General features: G+C 31.5%; 1 protein-coding gene across 3 annotated transcripts in view; it reads left to right on the top strand.

The window, feature by feature from the left end:
* Window positions 1-15,707, top strand: part of LOC118193912 (oxysterol-binding protein-related protein 9) — a 106,016-nt gene that overhangs the window by 77,532 nt on the left and 12,777 nt on the right. For 2 of the 3 annotated variants that reach the window (XR_015039905.1, XM_085812219.1), the window contains exons 18-19: window positions 8,057-8,179; window positions 15,579-15,670. Coding sequence is in view for 2 of the 3 variants with exons in the window: in XM_085812219.1 (XP_085668345.1) it covers window positions 8,057-8,179; window positions 15,579-15,670 (215 nt within the window). In the remaining variant the exon portion in view is untranslated. Of the gene's footprint in view, window positions 1-8,056; window positions 8,180-14,389; window positions 15,548-15,578; window positions 15,671-15,707 lie in introns of those variants that run through there. The other variant, XM_085812220.1, reaches the window with a different exon arrangement.

Raw genomic sequence — 15,707 nt, 5'->3', positions numbered from 1 at the left:
CAACGCAATCATCAACATTAACTGAAATAGATAATTAGATAATTTTAGATTATACCGTCCGTTATACGTAAAACGTGCACGCGAAAACGTATTCTGCGCTTGCGCACACGCATATGCGCAGTAGTAAAAGGTCTTACGCGCATGCATAAACGCCTATGCACATCTGTCAACGCGGCGCATGAGCTGAAAGTTTTTAGCTTTGAGGTCCGGATTATAGATCATTCTGGATTATGGGTGTCCGAATTAACGACTTTTGACTGTATAAATATAGTATAGTACAGTAGAAGCCCAACTATCTGGCATATTCAACTAACCAAAAATCTCAAGTAATCAGAAAATTGTAGAATGAGCCAACAGGAGACTTACAAAGCCATTACAAAGGAGTACAGGACACTCGAAATTGTACTGATAACTTCTAAAATGCAAATAGATGCATGGCTTTAAGAGGATGTTGCTTACACCTCCCCACCTGCACTGATGTGTCTATCATATTGTTCCAAGAATTCTTCCTTGGAATAGAGTGCATAAAATAAAAATGAGGAGTTACTATCAAATAATTTCTAATCAGAGTTCCCATTAGAAGTTCTTTGTTATTATGGCACAGGAACATGGAGATTCCACAGTTTTACAGTATGCATTTCATTTGTCTTTCATAATGTTTACTGTCACCAGTATTTTTAACCCTTTCAGGACAGGCGTCCCATCCACGCATCACTAGAGATTGCATACAGACGACGGGTGATGCGTATATGCATTTTAAGCTGGAACATTTTTCTGAAGGCCACTAGATGGCATCCTATGTCCATTACTTTTGAAATGAACACATTTTTAGGTTCCTGACCTTGAGTTTGATATATTCTGCTTTGGTATTTTACTCATCAGCTCTTTCAAGGTGGGGGGAGGGGAAAGCGTAAACAGAGGTGAGCTCTTTAAATCGCTGCGTGCTAATGAAAACATTCACGTGTCTGATTTATATCCAATTCCCTTTTTTATTCTATTTTTTCCTTTACTATTTACAGTCTTTTAGGGTTAGCATGTGGAGTTCTGTTACGTTTTGCATTGCTTTCAGATATATTTCCGTTTCTTCTCTTTTTATTTCGGAAAGCCTCACCTCCAGTCTATTATGGCATGAAGGCACTATTTATCAGAGGAAGAATACCCTCATATGGTCAATGAACCATTTATTAACGCAGATGAGAGTGATGATTCATTTTCTAAAGAGTTCGAAAGTGATACTTTTTCTGAGAGTTCGAAAGTGATACTTCTCCGTGCTTCAAGATTTACCACACTCAGTCTTCATTTTAAATTCTGTTACTTCTCACTGTAAATAGTCTTTATTATTGTGTTTTATTAATTTTAAACTTTGTTGATGGATTTTATCAATTAAGTATATTTTTATGTAAAATAAAGGAAAAAAAAAAAAAAAAAACATTATTAAGTGCTAATTTTAACATTAAGAGATCAAGTAATAATCTAAAATGATACCTAAAATTGCGATGCTAGAAGCGAAACTTTTTTTTTTCTTTTTTTTCTTTTTACAAAATTAGTCTTAGCGATGCAAAACCTCCGTCCTGTGCGGTGACTGCCTTCGATTTCCTTCCGTCCCGCACGAGCGTCTTAAACAAAGGTGCGCCGTCGCGAAAAGGTTATTGGGGGTTGTTGGTAGAGCAACAGACCTTCTCATTCTATTAAATGCATTTTTAGGCAAAAGTCTACAATTATTTAAACAATTTTGTAATTAATGTTCTTTCCTGTTGATCATTTTTAAGAAATGAAACTGTTGTTAAATAATGTGATTTAGCACCAATAATTTGAAAAAAAAAGGGTTTAAATTTGGGATCTCTCTTATATGGAACAGCATGTAGTATTTTCAAAGCTACTCAATTGTGGCATCAAGAAAAATGAATTTTATTGGCCAAGATGTGTAACTTTATTTAAAAATGAATAAACAATGGGGATACAACATGAAAAGTTATGATTAATTATATGCAGTTTATGTTTTTTATATGCTATACCTTTAACTTGAATTTTATGGTTCTAGTCAGGTAAAGAATGATCTTTTTTGTTTAAGCTTCTACCAGAATGACTTGGCATTTCCATCAACTTTCATGGTGATGGTATTTTATGATTGGATAAGGTGTTTCAATTTCAGGGCCTACTAAATATGTCAGATTTTATGTACGAAATGCATTTTTTTTTTTTTTTTTAAATCTACATAATTTCGATGTAGGCTTTTGGTATTCAAGCTGATAGCAAAGACACCTGTTTTTATAATTTTAGAGTGGAAATTTCTTTCTACATTTGCATGGATTTTCTATCATTAATTGCATTTTGTGCACATTCATTGTCTGGAAATTTCAGTAATCTGAAATTTGTCATTTTCTGAGTGTTGTGGGTAATCAAGCTTTTACTGTGCAACTGAAAGAGAAATTATATTTTGAAATAAAATTTGAGTCTGTAAAAGAAATATAATTCTTTCCTGTAAGCTTTTTAGCACCAAGGTCTAAAAATTTTAAGTGTTCGCTTTATTTTCCCTTTCTTTAATGCATTCAGAGAGCGAGCTCCCCTGAATTTTAAAATGCATCCATCCACATAGTGATTGTTTTCTTCTTACTGAGAAAGATCCCTCTTAAACTATCTGCGAAGGTTACGCCTAATCTTTCCCTTCTAACTCTTGAACTTAATGCCTGCCTAATACAAGAACTGGATAATTACAGTGAAGCAAAAACAAACCAACATTTAATGTATTATTGAATCAAGTCAGCTGCTCATTCATCCTCTAATTATTCATGCAGGAGTTGAGGCTTAAGAAGTAGCAGAGACAACAATAAGAATGAGCAGGAGTTAAAGGGAAGTAGAAATGAAGGTGTCTTACTAAATATTGTAGTGTTAATATTATGCATTCTTATTGAAATGTCTCTTTTAAAGAAACAATATTGTGATAGTTACCTGTAGTTTATCCATGACTACTTTTCGTTTGTTATATTTTTATTGTAACTGTGTCTTTCAAAAATTAATTCACATAATTTTCCCCTCTCGATATTCAGACATTGAAAGAACTCTTTTCTAATATATTTACAACCAAATTTTCATGTCAAGAAGAGGGAACTGTCACACCTTTTATTCAGACAATGCAAAAACATTTAAATATGCTACCAAAGATTAACAGTATAATAAAAGGAGCAGATTTTCAAAATTTTCTAACAACCAAAGGTTTGACCATGAAATTTTATTATGGAGCTTGTGCCATGATGGGTGGGATTCTATAAATGCCTAATGAAAAGCATTAAAAAAGGGTCTTAGGCAGAGCTCAACTGCATTTCAAAGAATTTAGGACTGTTCTGGTGGAAGTCAGAAATATTCTTAACAGATTACTTTCGACTTATGTTTATAATGACATACATTGAATTTGAATATACTAGCTGATTTTTTATTGGTCAGAAATGAAATTGAACATCCATGCAAGTTTGCTGAGATCCTATGTACTTCTCAGCGAAGAGAAAATGTAAAAAATAATTTAAAAATAAAGTCAGTTTATTTAAAATATAGCAGGATAAAATAATATACTGACAAAAAAGTAGGGGTAGTTAAATACGTAGGTAAGTTGAAAAATAAGTTTCCCCTGTCGACTGTGGTCAGAGTTGGGTATGAAAGTCAAAAAATAGAATGAGACATTAAAGATATGACATACCTTTATTTTTCCACATAGGTACCCAGTGCATTGAGACATTTGTCATATCGCTTGATAAGCTTCAAAAAGCCCTCCAGGAAAAAAATCAGGGCTTTGCATATGGAAGAAGCGTTGAACGGCTTGTTTCACTTCAGTATTGCTTCCAAAGCGCCTTCCCCCGAGATTTTTTTTCAAAGCCGGAAACAGATGGAAGTCGCTTGGTGCGAGATCAGGACTGTATGGCGGATGGTGTAGGCGCTCCCAACCAAGAGTTGCAATATGGTTCTGCGTTGCCGTCGCTGAATATGGTCTGGCATTGTCATCCAACAGTAGAACGCCAGATGTGAGAAGGCCAGGCCGCTTTTTCCGAATCGCCTCTTTCAATTTCGACAGGGTGTCACAGTAGCGTGTAGCATTGATGGTTCCAACCTCCAAAAAGTCCAGCAACAAAACTCCTTGGGCGTCCCAGAAAACTGTGAGGAGCACTTTACCTGCAGAGGGAGTTGTCTTGAACTTCTTTTGGACAGGTGATGACGGATGTTTCCATTCCATAGATGCAGCTTTCGATTCTGGCGTGAAATGGTGGACCCACGTTTCATCCCCCATCACAATCCGAAACAGAAAGTCATTGCCATCTTTATGGTAACACATGAGATGTTCCAGGCTAACCCCCATGCGTTGTTCCTTGTGTGTCGAGGTCAATTGTCGGGGCATCCATCGTGCTGACACTTTTCTGTATCGAAGAATGTAATGGATGATGTTTTGAGCTCGCTCATGTGAGATTCCAAGTTCTTCCGCTACTTCATCAATGGTGATACGCCGGTTTGCTCTAATCATGTGATCCACTTTCCTGACATTTGCATCTGTAGTGGCCGTGCGCATCCGTCAAGCTCTCGGTATGTCCTCCACTTGCTGACGTCCATCACTGAATGTGCGACATCATCTCCGCACTATTTGCTTCGACATCACACCTGGCCCATAGACTTCCAGGAGGCAGTTGTGAATTTCTGTTCCTGATACTCCACGTGCCCATTCATAGCAGATAACCGCTCTCACTTCCTCCTTTGAGCACAAATTCAAAACGCACCTTCTCTCCATACCTACCGGGGCTCAAATGAGAGGCTGGTCTCTGCTTTGCTCAGGCACTGCAACAGCGCCATCTGCTTGATTTGCAGCGACCTCTACCCAATGGTGTATCGGTGACATGCGCGTTTTCCTGCTGTGCCGCCTTTCGCCCATAGACGTTCAACGCTTCTTCCATATGCAAAGCCCTGATTTTTTCCTGGAGGGCTTTTTGAAGCTTATCAAGCGATATGACAAATGTCTCAATGTACTTGGTACCTATGTGGAAAAATAAAGGTATGTCATATCTTTAATGTCTCATTCTATTTTTTGACTTTCATACACAACTCTGACCACAGTCGACAGGGGAAACTTATTTTTCAACTTACCTTCGTATATAGAAATTTAATGAAAGACAACTACATATTTGCAAAAGTAATCATTTATTTCATATCTCTGAAGATTAGTGCTGGTTTACATTACCTTCCCTAATCGAGGCCACATTTTATAAACTGATAAGATTCTCAGCAAACTGAAAAGAAGTCCCCTTCTAACAGTGCTTGTTACATATGAGCTTTTTGGTGATTTTCTCAACAGCATTATTGCATTATTACACAAGTAATTACTATTACAAATAATTTATTTCATTCTTAATTACTAGAGAAAAAACATAAGCTGAAATGAGTGGGAATACTAGACAATTTAAATTTACAACTATCCATTAGTATAGTATAACTGAATCCATTGGTATAGTATAGTATAGAATCCATTAGTATAGTATATATCCATTAGTATAGTATAACTGTGCTGCATTTTGGCCTTCGAATGTATGCAATGCCACATGAATTCTACTAAATAGGAGCCAAGATGTTGATAGGTAATACCTCTTTGGCATTTGTTTCACCATTTAGCACTGTCCCCAAAACATTTGATAGATTGGGGTGCGAGAACCCATGACTGGGTCAATAAAACTGAACGAATTATTCACTCTGAAAAGATCATATCTCTCAGCGTTCAACTGGGATGATTTGTAACCTTTTCAGATAATTGTTCCATCTGCTATATTATTCTTTATCACATCCATTAAAGTTTTGGCAGAGTGATCTTGGATAGCAATCCTCTTTCTTGACATAAACTTCCAAAAAACCACTGAAGTAATACATGATGTACATTATATTTCCTTTTTGTGAACAAACTTTCATGTGCTATTTTACCTGTACCTCTGATCTTAGTTTTAGGATTAGACATCAAAGAATTGCAACAAATGTCTTGGAGATAAGATAATTGTTCCAAACCAGCATCGTGTAGTGATTCATTTAAAGTTGTCGTTCACAAAAATCACTGGAAAGTCAGCTGTTTGCACCACAAATAAATAAATTGTAGATTAGTAAGAAATGGAACATGTGAATTTTCAAACCATATTCCTTTTCTGATGGCTTTCTCTTCTCTGCATGGCCAGAGATAGCAAAACCATTTAAGCTTCAAATTGTTTTTCTTGTTGATGGGATCTGATAAAAGTCTTTAAAAAACTTTAAATTGGTTATAATATTTTAAAATGTATTACAAGTTTTTTGTGATTTTGAAAATGTTACTAAATTATGAAATGGAAAATTATTTCATTAAGGAACTGAATAAAAGTGTTTTTGAATATACGATTGAAAAAAAAAATTCCATAAATTTTGGATTATGATTATTATTGGATCTAGCATTATGATTTATTTATTTCTGAATTACCATACTTTTTTATGATAATTTGCCCTTATTTTGATTGAACCACATATATTTTAATTGTGGTACTTTTTTAATCATGAATGAACTGATAGATCATTTTGTGATTTATGATACTTCTATGTACTTTTAACACAGATATTCTGCTAATTACTATGATGACTGATAGTGTACATAGAATTTTCATGGCATTCTTTTGTAGAGATGCTAAGAAAATGTTACTTTAATTACATTGAAATTGTATGAATTGTCATTATTAGTTAAGTAGTTGAAAGTTAATAGTTCTGATAATTCAAGCAAATGCATTTTATAATTTTTTATTTTTTTGTTAGGGGTTTGACTAACAAACATGTAAACAAATGTTAGCATTATGTTTTATTATGAAAAATAACTAAGCACATATTATGGGTACCTTTCCATGTAAGTTATTTATATACATTAGATCAAAATGTAACACAATCTCGAAGTTGTACAATTAGTAATTTTCCCCTCCTCCAGTTCCTATACAACTCAGTATTTTAGATGCTGTAAGAATTGTTGGAAATTAAATTTCCCAAAAACCTTTTAATGGCATCTAAGTGAAAATTGTCCATTCTTTTCCAAAGTTGGATGAAAACCATGCCAGAAACTAATAAATCATTCATGCATTAGAAGATGATTTCAGTCTCACCAAGCAATTATATTTGAAAGTGGATGGTGGCAGCATCAGCAAACTGGACTCTCATAGTAAAGAGCTCACAATCAAACCCATTAAGAAATCACTAATAATGAAGTTGGTGGCCTCAAATCCAGATCTTCCAGAAAAGTATTTAACAATTGCAAGCTTGGCAAAAGGTTATGGCTCAATTGAAAAAGGGTAACAAATTTTGGAGCGTGTACACTGTAATATGAAATGTGATCTAGCTACAATGCAATTAATAATAATAATAAAAATGAAATGCACTTTATAAATTTTTACTTTTTTGCTATGAAATATTATCTGTGATAAAAATGTCATGGTATTGTCAGATGAGTTTATTTAATTTTATAAAAATGTTGAATTTTTCACCATCCAGATAATTTAATTTTATGCAGCATATTTTTATATATATTATAGCATACTTACATCTTATACATCTTATATTCAATACTATTTTATATTGAAAGGTTATGAAAATTAAGAAAAGTTTTTTTTTAGCCTTTGGTTCTATCAACTAAAATGTATAAGTCTTTGGTTGTGTTGAACTAAAATGCATATAAAGTTAGACCCTGATTACATAAATTAGACTTAACTTTATTCTCAGCTCCGTCTATTCTGGTATCTTATCTGTTTGCTTTTTGTAAATAGACAACTTAGAAGTTGTTTGTGTAACATTATTGTGTGAACTTGCAGTAATAAACCTACTATTAAATTATGATAGATATGTGTAAATTGCAATAAATTTTTGTTGCTGGTTTGAGTGACAAAAATAAGATATTTGGTAATTAGTAATTTTATTTATTTATTTTATCAAAATGCTGTTTAATGCTCAAAATTGATTTATTGAATTAGTATTTTTAATAGAAAGGTCAAAAAATATTTATTTTGTGCTGCATTTAATTATTTTCTTTTTCTAGCCTATTTATGGTGGGAAAAAACACCGCATCACTGCAGAATTGTTTGGTCCAAATGAAAAGAAATCATTTCTTACTGTAACTGGTGAATGGAATGGAGTGATGGAAGCTAAATGGGCTTCTGGGGTAAGACTGAAGATAATTTGTGTAATTATTTTACCAAGGAATCGTAATTTAAATCTCTACATTTTTGTGAGGGTATACTTTATATATATTAAAATTATATCAGCCATACAGCTTTTTAATGCAAGCATATTAAGGTTTTTTTTTTTTGTTTGTTTGCATAATTTTTATAATATTTTAAGCAGATTTAAACTTTTTATCTTTTTACCAAAGACATAATATTACTAACTTATATCTTGAACTTTTGTTCAATCACTGTTTGTTTTTGTCATTTTAAAATGAGAATATGTTGCTGATTTTGTTATGAATTACATATATATTAACAGTGATTTTTTTAAGGACTTAACCTTTAATAGTTTACTATTCTGGATGCAGTATTTATTAAACAGCTGTGAAATTAATTTTGCATCATTGAATTTCTTGTTACAGTATACTTTATTTGTTTATTTAATTCAATTCTATGATTTTTAATTAATATTCTGCTTTTAGAAGTAGATTCTCATGAATGAGCTGTAAAATTTAAATTTTTAAAAGTTATGATAAAAATAAGTTTTGAATCTTTTAAAAATATATGGCAGTTCATTACTTACAGTGTATTATTTTTACTCAGTAGATTTGTTTTTAAATCACTGATTTTAATAAGTGTTATATGCAGAAACTTCTAGTGATGATGCTTGTAATTTGATGAAATATGTGAAACACTATTAGTATAATTATTTTATATTTAATAAAGAAAAAAGAAGTGAAGTAGTATATGGAATTGCCTTTGTTGAAGATTTTCTTAAACTCTTAATAAGGTTTTCCACGATATCATTTTAATTTATGCATATTGTAAGGTTTTTAGAGTAAATTTTATGCAGGTAGACATATTTTCAGAATACTTATATTATAATTTTTATCATTTATAATAATATTTAGGAAATTCTCAAATCTCTGTGCACCTAATATAATTTAAGATAATGAACTGGCACTGCTAGTTATCCAAAAAGCTTCTTTGTGCTCTTTCATCTTGGGCACACATGTTTATGGACTTCTTTGTGAAACTGACAAAACCTCTTCCAGATGAGAAGTCAAATGCCACTTGAGAATTGCATAGTAATCTCTTTGAGCAGTCATGTAATCCATTTTGTAGTAATATAATCCAATTTCATTACTTTGAAACTTTGTTCATACAGTGGTCTGTGTTGGCTTATATTTTCTTTCTATGTTTTCAAAAAAGAAAAATTGCTTACATTGTTCTTTATACTGTACATTTTTGTGGATTGTTTATCTATATTTTTCTTCACATTTGAAATTTTGTGGAATATTTTTTCGTAGCGTCCTGCTGACCATTATACAGGGTGCAGCACGTAAAACCAACCTGTCATAATATCAGGGTATATTGCATATTTGCCAACAATTAAATTATTTTCAGCTTCCTACCAAGAGATGGCATGTTGAGCTGGGTCGGGATATGTGACCTGCAGGTGTAAGGCAGCTGCAGCCCGTGGAGGTAAGAAGGAAAGGAGGGGCAATCCCACACTACAAGTGAAGCACTGCTCTCAGGCTTTGGTCTCCAGATAGAGTGCTTTTTGTTTACATCCAGAAGCTCCCTTGACAGCTTTGATAGTATTTCAGTTCCATACAAATTGAAAAATGGCACACTTCTGCATGAAAGAAACATTTATTATGTGATAAATTGCAATCTGATGACAATGAGGTTAATTTTTAAATGGGAAATAGATAGTTATTATTTATTATATTATCAGAGAATTATTAAAATGGGTAAAATCGCTAAAAGAGGTATTGAGTGCCATGCCAAAATATATTTACTTGAAGATTTAAAGAATGTATCCTAAAACTTTTTTATGTCAAAAGTTTGAAACTTGATGGCTAAATGTAAATATAAAATTGTGCATGTTAAAACATTTGTAATTAGGCACATAGGTTAGGTTTTTATTAAATAGAGTAAGGCCTTAGGGAGAAATGCCATCATGAAGGAATTTCGAAGAAAGACTGACCTTTGAGTTCGTATTAAAAATAATTTTCATTCAAATTATATTTATACCTATTTTTTATGTAATAACTTCTGGCATATGCTAAATTATTATAAACTTCTTTACTCGAAAAATGTAATGAATGCACAGAAATTGAAGATTTGCGCACGCCAAAAACGAAAAATATGAAATAGGTATGGGTATTTATGCATATGCTTGCAAAAAGCAAGGATCTGCCTTTAAAAAAATCATAAATATTTATAAAATTATATATAAATGTATTTGGAAATGAAGGATTCATTCATTCATAAAGTGTAAAGAAGTTACTGTGAAGAAATCTAGTTATTAAATATATCTAAATTTATAATGATTAAATATTATCTAATATTTAATATATAAATAACCTTAATTGTAAACATAAATTGAAATTCTGTTGACAAATACGTTTATAAAACTATTTAAACATGAATTGTTCGTACTGGAAAGCAATCTGTTAAATAGTATTGTAAAGCAAATTCTATGAGATGCGTACTTAAGAAAGTACTAAAGAAGAGTTTTAGAATATGTATTGTTGAATTGTTGAAATTAAAGGTAAAAAAATTCTGATAAGTATTAAAAGAATTATCCCCTTACATTTGATAATGACTCGGTTACAAGTATTAAATGATATAAAAAAAAAAAAATGTTTTTATTCCCTTTCAGAAATATTCAGAGAAAATTAAGTTCATGGAAATCAGTATCAATATTTAATATATTTCACTATTAAAATAAAAGGTGCTCTAATTTGAAATAGAACTGAATAGAGCATTAATTATAAATTTACTCAGATTTTAGATTTAAAAGAGGCTCCAAAAGCTAAAATATTATTCATATTTGAGAAAGTATTTTAGGAAGAAGCTCTGTAAATAGAAAAGAAATGATGCGTAATTTTAATATTAATACTACAATAAAATTTTATTTTAATTTTTGTAATCCTTAACCGACTAAAATCAAATTACCATTAAATTTTTTTTTCTAATGTATTTAGTGAAAACTTGTGAAAATATTTCTTTCAAATTAAACTGTTCTGTGAAAAGTATAGCATTTAATTCCGTTCAGAATGAAATGTTCTTTAAAAGTGTATTCTTTTCACATACTTAGAACTCTGAAATATTGTAGATAATCTATATATATATACATTTATACGTAAATTTACGATGTAATTACAAAATGTTTACATCTGATCGTGTCAAAACCCATCAATCTTAATGGCGAATTATTGAATGTTATGGTCTCCATGAAAAGATCAACAGTACTTCAAAGCAGTGTATGGAAAAAACCGGTTAGAGCCTCTCCTCTTATTTCCTACCTCCGTGCTGCAGCCGCAGCCAAAACCAGTTGAGAAGTAGGCCTCGCTGTGTGAAGCCGGGTGAGTGTTTGATGATGCCATGTTCGATACCCGAGCTTGTTGTCATTGTTGAATTCATATTCACATTGTTAACATTTAATTTTATGTGTTGACTCTTTAATCATTGATTCTATTCATCTCCTGATGTCTCATGAAGGGATGGGCTGGTTTTACGTTCTGCACTCTGTACATAGGTGTAATAAACTCGGTACAAAATTTTAATACTGTGTTTTCAGTGAATAAGCATGAATTAGGGTTTCCATAACACATTTTCACTATTTTTTACCATTTTTACTATTATATGTGTGTATGCATGTGACGATTTTTCTGTCCACAATAACTCTTATATGGAACTTCCAAAAATTTCCATTTTCCATATTTAAATTTTTTGTATTTATGTAAAGAGTTGATTATATTTTGGGTAAAATGGAAGTTTTACTTTTAATTTTGAAGCCCATAAAAGTTTTTAATAAAAAAATATAACCCAAAACTTTTATATTAGATTTTGACTGAAATTGCTGAACTGGAAGAGGTACATTACTTAAAATTCTGAAAAAACTTTTGTGAAAAAAAAAATTATGAGATAATCCAAAACTTCTCAGATTTGATATTTATCTTTTCAATGGGTACCTTCACACTGCGGTATTTATGGGAATGAGATGGCTGATATGCTTGCAAAAAAGCAAGCTACGGTTCTCCAAAAGCCAAAAACGAGTGCAAGCCTCCATTCTATTAAGCTTCTTCTGACGTCGCTAACATATCCAAAGACTTTTACAAATTTTGCCACTCGGGCTTGTGAGGGCAAGCCTTGGAGTGTTCTATTATCAAACCCAGCTTTTGTTCCTGACCACCCGTGAACAGTTGCGGTTGCATCTTTTAGACTATTGATGGGACATGATTGTCTACAGAATCATTTATTTCACATTGGACTAGCTGATTCACCATTGTGTGTTTTATGTAATAGTGGATGGCCAATGATGGCAGAACATTTGGACGAGTGTGAAGCACTGACAAATTTTTCTTGTAGATTTCAGCACTATTTTCAAGCAAGGAGTTTAATGGCCTAATGGCCAATGTAACTGGCATTTGACAAATAAAATAAATATTTAGAACATTTATGTGATTGAGAACAGCATATTGCATTTGTAAGCAGTAAATGTATTCTTTGAATTATGCCAAATGCAATGAGAATAAGCTCATTATGAAGATGAGCTCTCTTTGTGAAGCCATTAAATGCATTAGCCTCAATCCTCAGTTTTGTGTCCATTTCACTCTTGCGTGGAATTACTTTTCAAATGAAAGGATGCTGTCGTCAAATGTTATCGCTATGCTTATTTTTAAAGAAATGATATAGCAAATATGACTATATAACAGATATTTAAAAAAATGTGGCAGAACTTAACACTCTATTGGAAATTTTAAAGATATACTGCTTTCCAAAGGTTTTGTGATTTTGTAGTTGAATTTTATGTGATATAAGTGCAAAGAAAATTAGATAAAACTAAGAGCACAAATAAAAACACTGTCATCTTATTAAGAAAAACTTAACATTGATATTATAAGCCAAGAAAAGACTGGGAAAAAGTGTATATTAACACTTAACATTGTATCTAGAATTCTAAAGATATGCTTTTAAAAATTTTGGTATTCTTAAGTTATTGAAGTGTGAATCTGAAGAAATATATGACCAGAAAATATACTATGATTGATATAATATTTTCAAATGAAAGCATGAGAATGGATGTGTACATGAGTATGTGTAATTATCATTATCCATTATATGAGATAATAGAATAATAATAATAAAAAAATAGTTAGTGTTTATAGTTGAGCCATAAAGTTTGTTAACATATTAGATTTTATTTACAATTAACTTGATACCAAGACATAAAAACAGACAATCTTATTTTTTTATTGCTATAATTCTGTACAATTGAGTGAGCATTAAATCCATATTTTAATCATGCAATATTGACTTGAATTACTTATTGTTGTTAAAGTTAGACCCTTCCAGTGTTAATAAAGCTGCATTTCTGTTACTAGATAAGGAAATGAAACTGATTAGAAAATGTGGGTCATTTAATATTGGTTCTTATAATTTGCATATTATCTGCAGTGCATTTGGAAATGGTATGAAATTCAAACTGTTTACAAATATAATTGGTATACTAGAAAATATCTGCTGCTAGATTTCTAAATTTTGAATCAAGATCAGATGAAAATTATAGAGAGAATACTGGGAGAAATATTTAAACATTTTTTAATTGTATGAGCAATGTTTGGTTGTCTAAAGATATGCAAAAGTCCTCTAGATTTATGAACATCTTTTCGCTAAAGAAAAAAGTAGATTAGTGAGAAATAATCATTATGGATATATAGTTAAAATTTCCAAAGCTTCATTGATATCATTATATCTACACTTTTTTATTATTGTTTATTGTGTATTTAAATGGTTTCTGAAATTACTACCTGAAATATCAACTCTCATACATCATATGGTGTATCGCAGATTATCAGAAGTACTGATATACTTGTTTTGTTGATGAAAATAAAAGTACTCTGTAAAAGAAAATGAGGAGGATTTAATTGCTATTAACGCATGAGATGTGAATTCTAAATGTATATATAGTGGGAAAAAAGTGTTGAAACCATTTTTATCTGAATTAAAAGCAGTGTTCTAAACTGATGCCTGCATATTAGTGACTATTATTTGTGTAGAATGCCTTTGGAGAATAACAGTTCTGTGTAACTGATACTGATACAGAGTCTCCCAAGTAATTATTTTTAATTTTAGTACTAAAGCTTGTTTTAAAGTGTTTATTATTATTATTATTATTATATTTTTGATAGGCATGCTGCACTTGAAAGGCTCTTTTTTTGTGAATCACAGAATGTTAAATTTAAAAGGTCACGTTAACATCATATCAAGTAAGGACATAGCAGGAGAAGGATGAATAGGTTCAGTAATGAGGAATTGACCCATATGTATTACATGTATGGGGCTAAGGATGGAAATGGTCAAGCCGCAAGACATATGCACTGAGAGTGCTTCCCTAATAGATAAGTCATCCATTTTTAATCATTTGCACTGTAGGCAGGGTTCGTACAGTCCTTAAGAGTCAGTCCTTAAAAGTCCTTAATTTCGGCCAAAATCGGGAGAAGGTCCTTAATTTTAATCATGTGAAATTTCTGTCTGTTTTTATGACTGAAATTTTGAGTGCAAATTAGCATTTTGGAAGTATATTTTTGGCATTTCACTGATAAATATTTTTATCTATTGAATGGAGTATAATGTGTTCCTATTTCTAATGTAAATGGTGGGATACTCGAGTTTCTGAGCAAGAAGTGAAACATGAGCATTTCGAAATTGCTTCACTTTTTCTAACGAAGAGATCTTAAACAACTTTTTGCTTTGGGGGAGGGGAATTCATTTATTTGACGGCTCTAAATTTGGCGACGAACAGTTTGGCGATTTTTAAGATCAGTTTCTATAGTAAATTTTTAATTCCAAGATCTGGCAATTTTTCGGCGATTTTTTTTTAAACATTGTAACATTGATAAGTTTCATTAAAATAATGGTAATATATTGAAATTGTATTAAAAAAAATAACATTAAAATATGTTGTTGACGATGTGGGAAACTTCTGGATGGTACTCAGGTTCTGTCCAAATATTTGACAGCATATAAAAATCGACGTAACTGCTTCAGAGATGTCTGTTATTTTGCAAATTGTGCCCACATAATATTTTTATTAGTATTAGAAGCTACCTTTATTAATTTATAATGGATTAGTAAGGTGGTGTTAAAAATGCTTGATTCCCCCCCCCTTAATATTTTAAATAAAGTTACAGTTTTTGAAAAATTGCTCAGACTGTGGTTGGATTTTTATTTTCTATTATTATTTAACATTAATTTTTCAAAATTCCTTATTTAAGGTTTGCTTGGTCCATCTGATAAATTTTCACAGACGTTGCTGAAATAAATTTTGGCTCTTTATTTATATTTTTTTGTTTTTATAATATAGTCTTATTTTGTTAGGAAACTGAAATATTTGTTGACACAAGAACAATTCCAATAATAAAAAAAAGAGTAAAACCACTTGTTGAACAAGAAGAGTATGAATCTAGGAAGTAAGTCATTTTTCATTTCATTCTTAGCCTTTTGCTA

This window comes from Stegodyphus dumicola, chromosome 2 (genome assembly GCF_044657685.1).
Source record: "Stegodyphus dumicola isolate Sdum_Otavi_A_Nest chromosome 2, ASM4465768v1".
NCBI classification, from domain to species: domain Eukaryota; kingdom Metazoa; phylum Arthropoda; class Arachnida; order Araneae; family Eresidae; genus Stegodyphus; species Stegodyphus dumicola.
The sequence above is the reverse complement of the archived record's forward strand: the minus strand, read 5'-3'. Positions and strand labels throughout refer to the sequence as shown.